General features: G+C 41.4%; 1 protein-coding gene across 3 annotated transcripts in view; it reads right to left on the bottom strand.

The window, feature by feature from the left end:
- LOC124596382 (cell division cycle protein 23 homolog) overlaps nucleotides 1-17,477 on the bottom strand; it is a 101,924-nt gene that overhangs the window by 38,812 nt on the left and 45,635 nt on the right. For all 3 annotated transcript variants that reach the window (XM_047135500.1, XM_047135501.1, XM_047135502.1), the window contains 2 exons: nucleotides 6,754-6,933; nucleotides 6,108-6,272 (listed from right to left, as the gene is read on the bottom strand). In XM_047135500.1, the coding sequence (XP_046991456.1) occupies nucleotides 6,108-6,272; nucleotides 6,754-6,933 (345 nt within the window). The remainder of the gene's footprint in view (nucleotides 1-6,107; nucleotides 6,273-6,753; nucleotides 6,934-17,477) is intronic.

A 17,477-nucleotide genomic window follows, 5' to 3' on the forward strand; every position in this document is an offset into this window, starting at 1 on the left:
ACTACTCCATTTTTGGCATTTGTTTACCCACAGCATAAATATTTCAATCCAGTTTGGTTGAATCCATTTCATATGAGGCCCATTTGGTAGTGACTTGCACAAGATGTTCCTTAAACTGTTGCATGTGGGGCAGTTATGTTACAGGAAGAGCATGCATACATTATCTTTAGCACAATGAGGTGACAAAAGTCAGGGGATACCTCCTATAATAACACATCGGACCTCCTTTCAGCCAGCATAGTGCAGCAAGTCAATGAGGCTTGGACTCAACAAGTCATCAGAAGTCCCTTGCAGACATACTGAACTGTGCTGCCTCTATAGCCATCCATAACTGTGTTGCCAGTGTAGAATTTTGTGCATGAACTGAAGTTTCGATTACATCCCATAAATTTTCAATGCGATTCATGTCAGGCGATGTGGGTGGCCAAATCATTCACTCGAATTGTCCAGAATGTTCTACAAACCAATCACGAACAATTGTGGCCCAGTGCACTGTTTGGAAACATGAAGTCCATGAATGGTTGCAAACAATCTCCGAGCAGCCAAACAGTCATTTCCAGTCAATGACTGGTTCCGCAGGACCTGAGGGTCCAGTCCATTCCACGTAAACACAACCCAAACCATTATGGAGCCACCACCAGCTTGCACAGTGTCTTGTCGACAACTTGACTCCATGGACTCATCGCATGCAAAGGCACTTGCATCAGTTGTCTGCTGCCATCGTCTATTAACACCAAATTTCACTGCATGGTTGATTTCTGTGGTTATTTCATGCAGTCTTGCCTTCCGTGTTAGCACTGAAAACTCCACACAAACGCTGCTGTTATCAGTCATTAAGTGAAGGTCATCAGTCACTGCATTGTCTGTCGTGACTGGCAATGACAGATCAAATCTGATATTCTTGGCACACTCTTGACATTGTGGATCTCTGAATACCAAATTTCTTAACAATTTCTGAAATGACACGTGTCTCATGCATCTGGCTCCTACCACCATTCAGCGTTCACTGTCTGTCAATTCCCATTGAGTGGCCATAATCACATCGGAAGCATTTTCACAGGAGTACAAATAACAACTCTGCCAATGCACTGGCCTTTTTTACCTTGTGCATGTAATAGCACCACCATCTGTATATGAGAATGTTGTTATCCCACAACTGTTGTCATCTTATTGTATGTATACTTTGCAAATTGTGTGCCATGAGTACAGCTTTCGCCATCTTGTGTATTAGCCTGTTACAATTTTCTTGGGATACGAATAACCAAACCAAAAAACAAGCAGTCAGCCTGCAGTTATCTTAAAAGGCAAATGAGCCCTATGCTGAACGTTTAGGGGTGATGTCAGTAGTAGTTAATATTTTATATTTTACATAATTCACGAAATAGACTGGTAGAGTTCAAATCTGCCAGCCTTCGAGAAGCATCTAGGTCAAAATGTCTATGTACCACAACAATTATTGCACTTGCACAAAAGTTGTGTGTGACGAGAGACATGTAATTGTTATGTTTGCTTCTGATAGAATCTACACTATTCTTTAAGCTGTTTTTTATTCCACATATGAAATATATAATATAATATATGGAACGCTCAACATGTCAGTGCAGTAAGTCATTTGGAGAGAAAGTTTGAAATCAGAAGCTTTAAGTGCTGGTGAAATAGTTACACCTACATCGATACCCTGCACATCACACTCAAGTGCCTGCAGAGTATTCATCGAACAACCTTCACAATAATTTTATTATTTCACTCTCTAACAGCACGCAGAAAAAATGAACACCTATATCTTTCTGTGCGAGCTCTGATTTCTGTTGTTTTATGCTGATGATGATGACAATGACACCGACTTCTCCCTATGTAGGGCAGTGTCAACAAAATATTCTCACATTTGGAGGAGAAAGCTGGTGATTGAAATTTCGTGAGAAGCTACATGGATTTTTCACACGTCTTTGTTCTCCAGTTTAGACTGTCTTTGGAAAAGTTACAAACATAGTTTCATTTCTTTCATACTTCATCTTGGGTTTTTAAAATAATTTTTCATGAGTATCTATTACTTTCTCTTTCTCATGTTGTTTTTTCTTCATACGGTAAATCATAAAACAAGTTGTTGCATCTTCACACTTCTCTTTCAAGCAAGCTGCACATTTACACATTAGCACTCCTTTCATGAACAGTGCCTTTACAAAAACATTCCAAAAAAAAAACCATAACCAGTAAGCATTTTATTCAAAATGTCTTCCTTTGTCAGCTTTTCCTCATTCTGTCACACAAGTTTCTACACATTCTCTAACCAGAGATGAAATACTACTATTGACATATAAGCCCTCCTAGATTATTGGAAATTAAAAAACAAATGACCAGAATGTGGAAAGTGAAGGATATGCACTATTTCACAGTTTTACACATTGAGTCAACTGAATTCGGTAACATATTGTGATAACTGACCATCCCATTTTAGATTTTTTACCGATAAACTACAGTTTCTTGATTTTTTATGGTCTTCTGTCAACATTTTCCTGTCAAACACTTGTGTGTGTTTGAAAGATTAATAGATCCCCATTTATTTTGTGTCACACAGCTTGACTGTACGTATCACAGCAACTGAGAAACTGGATTTCTCCTAGTTTCAGTTTCTCCTCTAGTGTTGATAGGTTGTATCTTTTCCTGCTAATAGTTGATGGAAACAAGCCTGGGCTTGAATATCAGTTAGAATGATTATCACTCTTCTAATTACAAAACATGGACAATAAATAGTTTGGACAAGAAGAGAATAGAAGCTTTCGAAATGTGGTGCTACAGAAGAATGCTGAAGATTAGATGGGTAGATCACATAACTAATGAGGAAGTATTGAATAGGATTGGGGAGAAGAGAAGTTTGTGGCACAACTTGACCAGAAGAAGGAATCGGTTGGTAGGACATGTTCTGAGGCATCAAGGAATCACCAATTTAGTATTGGAGGGCAGCGTGGAGGGTAAAAATCGTAGAGGGAGACCAAGAGATGAATACACTAAGCAGATTCAGAAGGATGTAGGTTGCAGTAGGTACTGGGAGATGAAAAAGCTTGCACAGGATAGAGTAGCATGGAGAGCTGCATCAAACCAGTCTCAGGGCTGAAGACCACAACAACAACAACAACAACAACAATTACAAAAGGCTTTTGTCAGCAAAAATTTTTTCCTATGGTCAAAATTCTTTATGGAAAACCTCACAAACTACACTGAAACTGCTTCTATTTCTTCTTTTTAATAAACTTGCTCCTCTAACATTAAGATGGAGCATTCCAAAAAGTAACACAAAATGGTACTGGAATTTAATTTTTTTAGATACTACCATGCTCAAAAATACATCTATGAACAAAGGACAACTAACCACTAGCTTTTTACTCACAGTATGAAATGAATAGCAACAATGTAATAAAGTTTGTCAAATTCAATCTTGCATTAGTAGGAAACTATTAAACTGTAAGTGACATAATGGCTGGTCATCATTTACATTCAGGAGAAGAAATTTCAGGTAGTGGAATAAAAACAAAGTAGGAAAAAAATATTTGTAGCTTTTGGGACTTTTATGTCCCTTTCTCAGGGTGGAAAGAGGGACTGGTTGGTGGAAGTTGAAAAGAAAGAGTTAGTCCCAAGTTGAGAGAGACCCTTTTGTTCCAAAAATGAGAGGAAAAAAGATGAAGGGAAGGGCAACACACACACACACACACACACACACACACACACAAAGCGAAACCCAAAGTGGGATTAATCATGCAGTGAACAACTAGAACAAAAGTTGGAACAGAGGTTGGGGAAATCGAATAAAGGAGAGGAGAGTTTAAGATAAAAGAATGACCGAACAAATGATTAAATACTAATTGAAAAAGGGAGGGGAGGGGGAATTATTTACAGGTGCTAAGATCAGCAGAGTAGTGCTGATATGCAAGGATATGTTGGAGTGCAAGTTCCCATCAAGGAACACTAGTACTGGGTGGGGGGAACGAATTGACCATGTATTGAAGAAACTCGTCATTCACTCACGTCTCTTGACTCATGCAGTAGAGCACGAGCTTTTCCACAACTTTGTTTCAGAAATTAATCTGTATATCTACTTTTTACAAGCAATGTCTTATCAACTGAGCCACTAAGCCTCATGGACCAACTCAAAACTTCAACTTGGCCCCTACCTTCTCTCAATTTATTCCAAATTTTGCAAAGGCACGCCCTTGATATAGAGAAATGCACCTTTATGTAAACAGATCAAGCAGAGACTTGGCTTTTCCACAGCTTTTAGTTAATACCAATACGGAATGAAAAGCAAACAGCATGTATTCAATCATAGAATATCTAATGAAGAAACAAATTTATCAACTGGACATGGTTATATATCTAGGTTTTCATTTAACTGGTATGTATAACTTACCGTACATTTTAACCAAAACACCTTGGAAAATCCAGGATGGAATAATGAAAATATAATGTAAAGGATAGTTAGCTACTCACCATAGAGAGCTGTTGGGTTGCAGACAGATACGACAAAGACTGCTAACATGTGAGCTTTTGGCCTTAGGGCTGCTTCTACGTAAACTCTCTCTCACACACACACACACACACACACACACACACACACACACACACACAAACCACTGCCCCATTGTCTCTAGATGCTGAGGCTGGCCTCAGCAGCTACAGACACTGTGTGTGTGTGTGTGTGTGTGTGTGTGTGTGTTCTGTTTTGGGAAGAGGCCTTTTGGCCAAAAGCTTACATGTTAGCAGCCTTTTCACTGTGCCTGCCTGCGACTCAACATCTACTCTGTATGGCGAGTAGCAATCTACCCTTTTCAAAAAACTGCCAAAATATCTTCGTAGATATGACCATGAGAACACATCAAGAGTGTATCACTTTTCATTGGTCTATAAAGCACAGGGCTACATTCTATGGGGTAGTCAAGGGTGTGAGTAGTCAGATGGAAAATGGTTCTTGTATTTCTTATTTGCTCATCAAGCAAACATTTTTTCACTGCCTCCAGAATTAATCCATCTCTCTGCAGCAGAATGTGCACCAATTTGAAACTATCTGACAGATTAAAACCATGTGCTAGATTGGGACTAACTCAGGACCTTTCCCTTTTGTGGGTAAGTGCTCGATCAACTGAGCTACCCAAGCACGAGTCACAACCTGTCTCTACAGCTTTAATTCCGCCAGTAACTCATCTCCTATCTTCCAAACGTCATGGAAGTTCTGCGTAACTTGCAGGACGATGCACTCTTCCGCACCCCAGGAAGAAAGAATATTGCAGAGACACAGCTTAGCCACAGCCGTGTGGACCTTTTCCAGAATGAACTTTTAATCTGCCAGGAAGCTTCAAATCAGTAGACACTCCACTACAGAGAGTGGAAACAATCCCCCACACAGTGGCTAAGCTGTGTCTCTGCAATATCCTTTCGTCCAGAAGCTGTAGTAGCAAAAGTTCCACAGGAAAAATTCTGTGGTGTTTGGAAGGTAAGAGATGAGGTGCTGGCAGAAGTAACGCTGTGAGGACAGGTTGTGAGTCACGCTTGGGTAGCCCAATCAGTAAAGCACTTGCTCATGTAAGCCTAAGGTTCTGGGTTTTGAGTCTTGGTCTGGCACACAGTTTTAATTTGCCAGGGAGTTTCATTTTTTCACTGATTGAACTTGTTCCCTTAACAAGTCGAATAAATTATAAAGCACAAAGTTACTGTGTTGTTCTGCCTTCACTGCATTATCTTTTTCCAAAATCCCACACATGGGTAGCAGCCTCCCTCCTCAAATCCCTCCCATTCACTCCTTCATACCTTCTTGTATGTATTACCGCAAAGCAGGCATCGTAAGGAGTACATGGGAGAGTGAAGAAAAGCTATAGCTGAATAACAGCTGGTCCACATTTTACCCGACTGAAATGCCAGTCACAAAATTACTTCAAGTAAAGCATACAGTTTGACTTATTCCTGCAGCTTTTGAGATAATTTTGAAGTAAGTGTTACATACTAAATATCTCACTGGAATAGCAGAATAATTAAATATTTAAATCCTCAAAAGTCAAGCTGGAGTGAAGAAGAATATGAAGAGATATGTGATTTAGTGCTCAAGCCACATATTTACATACCTATAGCTTGTCTGTAGCACTGTATTGCAGCATTAGTATTTTTCATTTCCATGAACTCGTGACCCATTAAGGTCCATGCTGCCAGGTACTGTGGATTAAGTTTTAAGGCCCTCTGGAAGTACAGTACTGCTTTTTGGTGTTCGGACCTCAAACTGTAATAATTTCCTGAAAAAGAAAAGAGTACTTTGACAATGCCTACTGTCTTGTGTTTATTCCGATAGCCTCCCCAGTATAAATAGTATCTTATGTTATCTTATATTTGCTACTGCCATGAAGTACAGTATAAAATATAAAGTATCTCTGTAAGTCCAAAATATTTACAACCAAGGCAATAAAATTAGAAACAGAAAACTTCTGTAATTTTTTATGTAGAGAAAAGCCAAAAACTAATGGTAAAATATTTTTAAATATCTTACACCCTAAGGATAATCACAATCTGCTTCATACATTCCACTTATATCCCCTCATTTCATAAAAAAGCAAAAAATATTTTATAAATATTTATAACACTTTACAATAACAATATGGAAAGGACAGACTGCTGTTCACCATACCGAAGAGGTGCTGACTTGCAGACAGGCAAAATGAAAGAGACTGTGCAAACTTACAGTTCAATGAATCGCTTAAAAAATGAAGTATGTGTTACCTATGACACAGCAGGTTTCCACTCTGTATTTATCAATTTCACAAGCGTGGTGTGCCAAGTGAGCCAATTCTACTTTCAATTCCTTAACATACAGCAAATTTGAATATGTGTCCAAATTGTCTAAGCGGTGTGGATCTGCCTTCTGCACACGACGAAAAGTGTTTATTGCCATATCCACATCTGTAAAAATTAACAGTGACTCTTACTGATAAGTATTGCTGAATTACAATACATTACTAGACTAATTCTATTCTTAATCAGACAGATTATGAAGCAACACTTATTCATTAGTGTGCTACATCAATACACTTTTAAACAAAAACAAGAGACATGAGTTTTACTTACGATGACACTTCCAAATGGAGTGACTTTTGAAGAAGGCATTGGTAATACACAGTGCCGAAGAGTCTAGAGAGTGATCAACAATATTTGCTGTAGGATTTATTTAAAGTCTATTATTCTCTGAAAGTAATCTTACACCTCCATTTCGCTCACAGAACAATGTGGCATGGACTTCCACAAAACAACGATATCCTGTGATAATCCAACACATTTGGCACTAATTACTGCACATATTTTCTGAGTACTGGATGGCAGAAGTGCACAATATGCTCATTTCATCTAAATGGATATACTCCACAAGTCGCACTATACAGTGCACATCTTAAACATTTCTTGCCATTCTCTATCCCTAAATTTAAACTTACCCAAATTGTGTGATTGTGTGTGTGTGTGTGTGTGTGTGTGTGTGTGTGTGTGTGTAAGTAAAAAGGACACCCAGAATTCAAGATCAATGAAGACAAAAGAGCATACTTCCTTATTATCATGCTCTCCTGCCATTTTTCTCTTAACTTAAGGTCATATCTTATCTAGATTTTAGTATATTCAGAATTAAAGAAGCCATCCTCACCCCTGCTCAGGTACAACACATTAACATTTGCTTCTACTAAAACCAATCAGTATGGCTACATCATGAAATGCATGTTTTCATGACCAGAAACATCACAATTATTAAAAAATTTCAGGCTATTACACTGTAGTAGGGTTGATTTTCATTACAAACCCAGCTATTCATCCCTGCCTACAGATGACATCATCTGATTGTGGTGGTGGTGGTGCTGGGGAGGGGAGGGGTGGGGGGAGGGAGTGGATGTTATGTGTAGCACAGTGAATGGAAATTCAGTGGAAATGTTCTATGTCACTCACCCAGCTACAGTCGAGTCTGAGTAAGTTGATCCCTGACAGCTGACAACATTGTAGGCACGTGGAGCTGCTATGCCCAGCCCACTGCAACTGCCAGGGATCTTCTTAGAGTGACCCAACTGTAGCAGACTTTGATATGAGGTTAATCAATAAAGTGGTTACTGCATTGTGCACCTACTTTGAGAAACAGAAACTTAATGGTGGCTCACTTATCAAGTTGAACAAAATAGCTGATGCAGGTTTTAATGTTAATGAAAGCATTTCTGTGAAGACTGGCACAAAATGTCAAAGAAAGAAAGAAAGCTAGAACATCAGGGGGAAAATGTTATATGGATAAATGAATTACTACGACAGGTTCATTTGCTCAGGATGCAGTAAGCTGCCATGTTTAGGATCATCATCACAGAAAGGAACATCTGACACTCAGCAAATTATTTGTCACTCTTAAGGTAGCAGATCCTTATCCACGCAATAGCACATACCTGTTTAAGAGTTCTGTATAAAGTACATTACACTATGGATCTTTTGCAGCTGTAAGTTGTTTATGGAGAGAAAGTGGTGCTGCAGTTGAATGAAAAAACACGGAAGATTGCAGGTTATGTTGCCAGAAATAACAAAAAGCACTCTTTCTGCAGCCAGGGCACTCCACAACCAAAGACCAGAAGAAAGCCATCAACCATACACAGCTCATTATGGAAAAAGCATGGTCGAATAAAGTCATTTTTGAAAATTCAGCAGAGGAAATGATCACATTATTATCCAATGACAGTATCACTTCATGCATATGTGACTGATGTGTCTAATGGCAGCAATTTTTTCACTGTTACCACAAAAAAGCAAATTCAGCTGAATGTTTGGATTGCACAATTTAAGTAACCGAGTAGGAAAATTATTTTTTCCTAAGTATTGATCGTTAATAAGAAGGCTGTGAGTCCTTGGATAAATTTTTCATTGTTTGTCATATCAGATCAAGCTTTCAACAACTTTCTCTGTTGTCATCAGGAGTTATCTGCAGTCATGTAGTACTTAATTTAATTTGCCACATTATGTAATGGAGAAATCATTACACAGAGCATTGATATCCTATCAGAGATTATATTGATGTCTATGATTGAGGAACATTGGTAGCAAAGCTGGTTTCCTTAGACTGTGGATACCACTAAGGGTGCAGCTGATGTCTCAGTTAAAATAGTTATTGCATAGCTTGCACTCAATGGCTTCTTTTATGACAAAAAAAGAATAGGTAAATGCATGGCATAAGATTTCTGTTTGTTCATGAGGCACTGTTTGGCAGCAGCAGATTTTACAAAATAGCGGTATTTAATATGACGTCAGTACATATGACATCCGTACTATGTGCACCACTCTGAAATCATTCCTACCGACTGCCTATTTCATTTGCTGTAGATCTGAAGAAAGGAAGAAGTGCCCTACAATGATAATCTTGTGATGATTAAGCATCTGTGTTTTTGTTTCTTTATCTATCTTTCACTAATAACTGTTCTCCCAGAACAACTTTTTCAGATATCTGATCTTAGAATCTAGGTGATACTTGGCAGAAACAGTTTTGGCTGTATGGATCAGTCTTTTTAAAATTGTATTCTTTTGGGCAGTATGATTGTACCCTTGCACACTGAGGTATAGGTTAGCATGGGTTGTCTTCTAGCAAACAGAGAGTGGGTAAGTTCATCTCTGTTTGAGCATAACACCAAACAGAGATGAACAACCCACTCTCTGTTTGAGCATAACACCTAAAAGTAGTAATTTATCTTCTCTCTCCATCTCAGCAGTTAATTTGATAATAGTGTGCATACTATTCACATGGTTAATGAACAGGTCACATCCCATGTGGCCAGACCATAGTGGTGTTAGCATAACAAATGAAGCTAGATAAACAAAGAGAAATGAATTTAACAAACGTTCTTTGAAATGCTACATGAAGAACCACTGACAAAAACAATGGAGAACCCATGGGTATTCTGTGAGTCATTTTATAAAATTTCTCACTATGCACGAAATAGGTGCTTATCAAGATATGGCAGAACGGTTTGGTAGTTCCGGAGTGAATCTGTCTGCTTATGACTTTAATGTGTCTTCAACAGGTACTTTTGTGAACAAAGAGACCACATCTAAGCAGATTATAATTTTGCCTCAATTGACTCTGACTCGTTTCATTATGTTCCGGGTAATAGCAGATGAAAATATAATGTATTCTCAAAGTTTCATTCCAATAATGCATTGATTTAAATTCAGTAACAATTAAGTTTCTCACACCTTGAAAATTCAGAAATTTTACAAGGAAATGCATATTTTAAACCTTCCCATACCACCTTAGTAATTTGTTGCAATGAATAAAACAAAAATGAGATGGCATAAGTGTTTTGTGCAGGAGGTGGCACCTCAGTTCCAAAGTTCCACATGCTAATGTGCCAAAGCGTCAATCCTAAAGATATTTTGAACAGAGTATAATAAGAAGAAAATTTAGTTTAGAGAAATGATGATTTAAAATCATTTCAAAAGTAACAGAACTGAATAATGAATAAAATGTATACATAAATAGAAAAAAATTGTGTACAGAAAATAAGTAGTAAAATCAGTGCAAATTTTTACACAGGGTCAAACAACCTCCTGTCACTGTTCTAGTATTAGAAGTTACTATGATTTTTTTTCTTAGTATTCATTTTTGGCATTAGATGTAACTGACATTTGTGTCTGCACCTTTTGTGTGTGCCATGAGTAGAACTATACAACATTTACAAAGCAAGTCCCATGTGTGATAATTGCTTTTACTGTTTCCAAATGATGAATAGTATCATCAAAACAAAAGCCAGTGCCATATTTTAACAAAAAGCAAAAACAGACATGTTAATTCTGTCTGTCATCCCAATAACTGTGATTGGATTGGATTAACAATGTTAAGGGGATCACACTATGGGGTCATCAGTCCCTATTCTGTATACATCAAGCCATTAAAGTCCTCAGAAAGGAAGGACACAGGAGACAAATCCTCAGAAATCTGACTGTAACCAAAAAAGAATAAGACCAAGCGATATAAGCAAGTAGAAGTGAGAGAGGGGCAAGAGAGTGAAGGCAGGTGAGTTACTCTGCCCAGAAAGCAGCTGGAGGCACCCAGGACATGCTACGCACACAAATGCTGTTTCCTTATCAAAGAAAATTAACAACGCAAACAACTCAATAAAACTTTAGGAAAGAGAACAATGAAAATACAGAAAACCAATGACAGATGTAAAAAAATAAGAAGAATTAAAAACGTGGAAAGGGCAGGAGCCAGGCTGGACCACTGAGCACGGGCACCCATGGGCCCCCTGGGTTGGAGCAATTGATGAGACACCTATCCCAGTCCCTCAAGCAGCCGACAAAGCCAATGTGTACTACCTCACAAACCCATGATGAGGAATAAAAAACACTTTCACAGGCAAAACATAAAACCAAATCAGCCACTCTGGTGTCAACCGCAAGCACCAGAGACAGCATGTCAGCAAGTTTAAGATTTCGCCATAAGGTGGCCAAATTGAGGCAGCCCAGTACGAGTGGCCACCATCAGATTGGTACAACACTGGCAGTGAGGTGGATCCTCATATCATAAGCTGTGGCATGTGTCAGCCAAATATGGCCAGCGCAAAGCCGACAGAACAGTAGATTACCTGAAAGAAGCACGAGGGAAGACTGCCACATGATCATGGCCCCCTTTACCGCTCACAGTTTCTTTGGAGAAACCAGAGCACACACATTAGTGTTCCAAGGATCCAAAAATTGATGATGTAGAGTCAACTGAAGCTCCAGTTCCAATAACTCCATCTTCAAAGCTGGCATCCTGGTAGGCAACTAGGCTAACCAGGCTGTATGTTTCTTCCCTGGGATCCCTATGTGAGCTGGGGTCCAGACAAAGATGACTGACCATCCAGCTTGATGGAGGTCAGAATGGAGATCCTGGATAGTCGCATCCAACAAGTGTAAAGTCTGGGCAATAGCCTGAAGCCAACTTAGGGAGTTACTACCAATTAATAACATTTCATTGGTGCAAGAACAAACATGACTGGGGGCTCGAGTGATGGCCACTAACTCAGCACTGAATACACTGCACCCACTTGGTACAGCGCCTAGTTCGCTGCACTGTGCACGTGTGCAGGGAAATCTGGGGTGTTAGTCGACTGTATAACCATCAGTGTATACACACCACTTTTGAACCTGGAAATCACATCGTGGACAGTCAGAAAAAGGTGGCGAAAAATCATGTGATTAACAGAGCCTTTTGATCCAAAGGATAGGTGCAGACAGATCCAGGATGGGATACACACCACAGAGGCATATGTGATTCTTCCTGATAAGAGGCGACAATGGGGGAGGTTGGGAGTTTGAAGCAGAGAGACTGCATGTGAACTGCAATCGTGACTACGGGACTCTGCCGCTGTTGTGAGAGATGGATCTCCCTGTCAGGAAAAAGGGCATGGTAGTTCAGACACTCAGGAGAGCAGCAAATATGTATCACAAAGTTCAGAAGCAGTTGCTGGTGCTTGATCTTTGGGGGTGGAACCCAGCCTCCATGAGAAGGCTGTTCACAGGGCTGGTTGGAAGGCACCTGTTGTGAGTCTGACACCACAATGGTGTACTAGTTCAGGCATCCACAATGCTGAAAGCAAAGACACACCATATTCTAAGACTCCCATAATCACAACAGGACAGGATCAGAGCTTTGTAAAGCTGCAAAAGTGTAGAGCCGCCTGTGCCACAGCTGGTGTTACTGAGGCAGCAAAGAGTATTAAGATGACCATCGAGTTTGCAAAGGGAGGAAAGCCATGCCAACCAGGTATCTAAGACGAGTCCTAGAAAGCAATCAGACTTCATCACACTGAGGAATTGGTCTTTTGAGGAAGAGTTCTGGTTGTGGAGGGATGGTAAGATGACAAAAGAAGTGCACAATGTATGTCTTGGTGGTTGAAAACCAGAAACCATGGATGAGCCCACAACTACAGCTTTTGTATGGTGTCTTGCAGTAAGTGTTTAGCAATACCCACAGTTGAGGAGCCATAGTACATGAAAGATCATCATCGTATAGGGAGGGTATCACTAATATCCCCATAGATGTAGCTGTACTATTGGGAGATAGTATAAAAAGGAGTACACTCAATACAGAGACCTGCGAGACACCATTCTCTTGCATATGTGAGGTTCTGTGGTAAGCACCAATGTGAATCTGGAAAGAACCATGTAACAAGAACTCCGAACAAAACTCTATAGCAGGCTTCATATAGGAAAAAGGGGCTATGGTGATGACAAGTGGTGTCATAAGCCTTTTGCAAGTCAAAGAAGAAGTGCTAAGGTGTTGACACCAGGCAAAAGCTGACTGGATAGCAGTCTCTAGGCAGACCAAACTGTCAGCACTAGAACGACCTTGGCGAAGACAGCCCTAAGGTAGAGCAAAGATAACCTGAAACTCAACGTACCAACACGCTGCTGGCTCACCATATGTTCAAGCAACTTGTACAGAACATTAGTTAGACAAATTGGACAATATCTATCCATCTCAAGGGAGTGTTTGCCTGGTATCAGTACCAGGATGATCACACTTTCTTGCCACCGAGATATGAGCTCATCTTCACTCCAGTTACAGTAGAAACTGGCAATTGTGTGACACTGAGAATCCAACAATGCGTGTTTGAGCATTTCGTTGTGGTACAGCGGGGCCCTGAAGCCATGCAAGGCAAAAGGCAAAGGCAGTGAAGAATTCTCACTCAATGAACGGAGCATTATATGTCTACAGGTAATGTGTAGTGGAAGGTAAGGGAATTCACTCCACCCACTGTTTCATGACACAAAACGCAGGCTGAAAATTCTCAGATGCAGAGGCTTGACCATAATACAGAACAAAACAATTGACAACAGCATATGGGTAAGTGTAGACAACACCAGGGAGACATCTGGTACACGTGTGGAGGAGTGGTGACCACAGGGGGTAGAATCTTTGCCCAAAATCTGCAAACAATACTGAAAAACGTCAGTGCCATTGATGAAGGCTCACCCGACACCACAGTCAGTCCCAGAGTCATCAGTGTAGACAAAGGTACTATAACCAAGTTCCGTGCGAAGGTCGTGAAATTTATAGCAATAGAGCGAGGCTGGAGTGGTTTCTTTACGAAGTGAATGAAGGCCAACATGAACACAGGCCGCCACATGAAGCGAAGGTGGTGAAGGGTTCATACCCACCAGGAAAGCGGCAAGTAGTGTGAGGTTAAGCTGCCAGAGCAATAGCCGAAAGCAAACTCCAGGTGGTAACAGAGAAGAGGGATGCGCCCCATACTGGTGAGCACAAGATCCATCAAAGGAGGCGGCACAGGATGGGTGGCCATGCATAGCAGACAAACAGCATGCTCATCTGCCGAGGAGAATGTCACAGCAATTTGACAGCAGTAGTTCGGTTAAGTGTAAAAGGCACCTAGGCCAAATGGATCCCACCATTGTGGATAGTATAAGAGCAAGGGACAGACGTGCAGCTGCATAAATGAAACACCTATTTTCTAGTTTTGAATGGGCAAGGGACTGATACAAATGGAGGAGGGCGGCCCAATCCGCTCCCCAGGAAGTATCGCTGATACCACATAGGACATTGACAGAACCCCTACAATGGGCGTCCAGGTCAGATGTGTGGGAGGAGTAAAAAAATTTTCTATTGAGCGTGAGTCCCAGAAATATCGTAGTTTCAATGAATGGAAGAAGAACAGTGGAAGAAACCAGATGTGCCGCCAGAAATTCATACAAACAGTTTTGTCAGTAGAAAAGTGGAAGCCATTATTGATGTTCCATGGGTGAAGACAACTGAGATGTCGAAGACGCCGCTCAAGGAGACAAGTGTGTGGAGAACTGCAACAGGTGGAAAAATAGTCAACAAAAAGGGAGCTGGCCATAATAGGGTTAATGGCAATAGCAAAGAGGACGACACTCGGGACGGAACCCTGAGGCACACCATTTTCCTGGATACTGGTGTCCGACGAGGCAGATCCCCACACTTACCTTGAAAACTCTGTCTTTTAAGAACTCCTGAAGGAAACAGGGCATGTGGCCATGGAAGCCCCACGTGTAGAGAGTATGGAGGATACCAATCCTCCAGCAGGTGTCTTAGGCTTTCTCCAAGTTGAAAAACCTGGCCACAATTTGGGATTTCTGCAGAAAACTGTTCATGACATGGGTTGACAAAGTGACGACATGGTCAACTGCAGAATGGGGTACTCAAAATCCACACTGTGCAGTGGTTAGTAAATTGCGAGACTCAGGAATCATACATTCCACCACCTTGCAAAAGTAGCTGGTGAGAGAAATGGGGTGTTAACTAGAAGGAAGGCGTTTGTCTTTGCTCGGCTTAGGTACCAATATGACAGTGGCTTCACGCCAGCGTCTGGGAAACATCCCTCCTGTCCAGATGTGATTGTAAGTATGATGGGGAAAGTGCTTGCCCTCAGGAGAAAGATTCTGAAACATCTGAATGAGAACATTGTCCGGCCCTGGGGCGGGGGATCGAGATGAAGTGGGAGCATGATTTAGCTCCCTCATAGTAAAGGCAGTATTGTAACACTCATGATTCTGAGACGAGAAGGGTATCGCCCAATCCGCCTCCACTCATTTCTGATGGAGGCAGGAGCTCTACATCTCAGCAAAATGGTGGCCCAAGGTGTTGGAGATAACAGTAGGGTTCCTAAGACCTCATATTCTACAGTCAGGATGGAAATTTGAGTATGGACCTTGGTCCCAGACAGCCATCATAGGTTGGCCAACATGACGGAAAATGGTGTGAAACTGTGAAAAGAACTAGTAAATGAAATCCAGCTAACTTTTATGGTATCCCGAAGAACATAACACCATGCAAGCAACTGTTAGTAATTAATACTGTTGGCCATTGTAGGATGATGGTTAAAAATATGGAGAGCATGTTTACGCATGCAAATTGCGTAGCAGCACACCTCTGTCCACTGTTGGATGTGCACTTTGGTGGGTCAGGAGTCAGCCATCGGATAGCACACAGGAAATGGTCACTAGAGTATGTGTTAGAGAGAACTGACCACTCAAGATGATCGGCAAGCTGGGCAGTGCAGAAGGAGACGACCAAATGGGAACTGGCGTGCGTTCAGTCTGAAAGGAATGTGGGTGTTCCCATGTTAAGACAGACGACGTTGAGGTGATTGAGAAGGCCAGCCAAGAGGGGACCTCTCTGACACGTTCTGGATGAGCTCCAAAGGGGATGGTGAGCATTAAAGTCATAGAGCAGCAGAAAGGGATGAGGGAGTTCCCCAGTATGCTGGAGGAAGTCTGCCCTGGTGACACAATGATGGAGGGGTGTAAACAGCACAAAGGGCAAAGGTAAAGTGAGGAAGAAAAATGTGGACTGCAACAGCCTGAAACCAGGTAGTCAGGGAGATGGCTGACTATGAAAGTCATCCTGGATGAGCAGCAGCATGACTCACTCCTGAGATGAGATGCTGTCCTTGGGGCAAATGTCAAAGCAGACTGGGAAGAAATGTGAGAGCTCAAAGCAGTCATGAGGACACAATTTTGTTTTCTGGAGGCAGAGAACAAGTGGATGCTGCAATTTTAAGAGCAGCCATCTTTGTGGGATTGAAGGAGCAGAGTCATAATAAGGAAAGGGGTGGAGAGAAAAAATGAAGGAGTGTCACCTCGGCAGCTGCTGAGCGCTAGCCTTCAAAGACTCACTCCTACAGGGCGCAGAGGCTGGATGATCCTGCTCCAAGAGATCTGCAGAGGTGTCGGCATTCTCCCTCTGTCACTCTGTGGAGTCCAAGGCAGAAAAACTGTTGGTGGCGTGCACCAGTGACAAGGAGATCAGCCAAGCAAGGGTATTGCATGATGACACCGTCGAAGAGGATCTCTGAGTCGGCAAAGGAGAAGACTGTTTGCCTTTGTTTGATTTCTTGGAGCCTTTCTCTTTCTGGTTGACAGAGGAAGCCTCAGATATTTGTTGGCTGGAGGGACATAGGAAGTCTTCACGGGAGTATTTCTTCTGTCCTTTCAGGTCTGGTAGTTGTGTAGCAGGTGTATTCAATCTGTGAGGTGATAGTTTGGGGACTTGTTGCACAGCTGGAGGAGAAGGCAGGGATGTCACCATGACATTGGGCGATTTCACAACCGCAGTGCTGAATTTGAGGTCACATGTCTGCAAGGCCATGTCCTTCATGGAACAAGATGTGGCAAGAACAGTACTGTAAGTGCCAGACAGTAGAATGCAGGGTTTCCAATTTTCTGATTAGCCTACAACTGGCAAGCGTCGGGTTCTGAACGTACGGTCGGACTGTCAATTTCATAGCCTGCTTTGATCTTTGATGGAAGCCCCACACTATCAAAAGTGGGAAAAACAGTGCATGTGGGCACTAAGGATGCATCTACCTTATTCATCACCCAGTGGACTGCAATGACACCCTGATCAGAGAGGTACATTTGGATTTCTGCCTCCGTCAGACCATCAAGCAGCCTAGTGAAATAACACCACAGGAAGA

The sequence above is a fragment of the Schistocerca americana genome, chromosome 2, assembly GCF_021461395.2.
Source record: "Schistocerca americana isolate TAMUIC-IGC-003095 chromosome 2, iqSchAmer2.1, whole genome shotgun sequence".
NCBI lineage: Eukaryota > Metazoa > Arthropoda > Insecta > Orthoptera > Acrididae > Schistocerca > Schistocerca americana.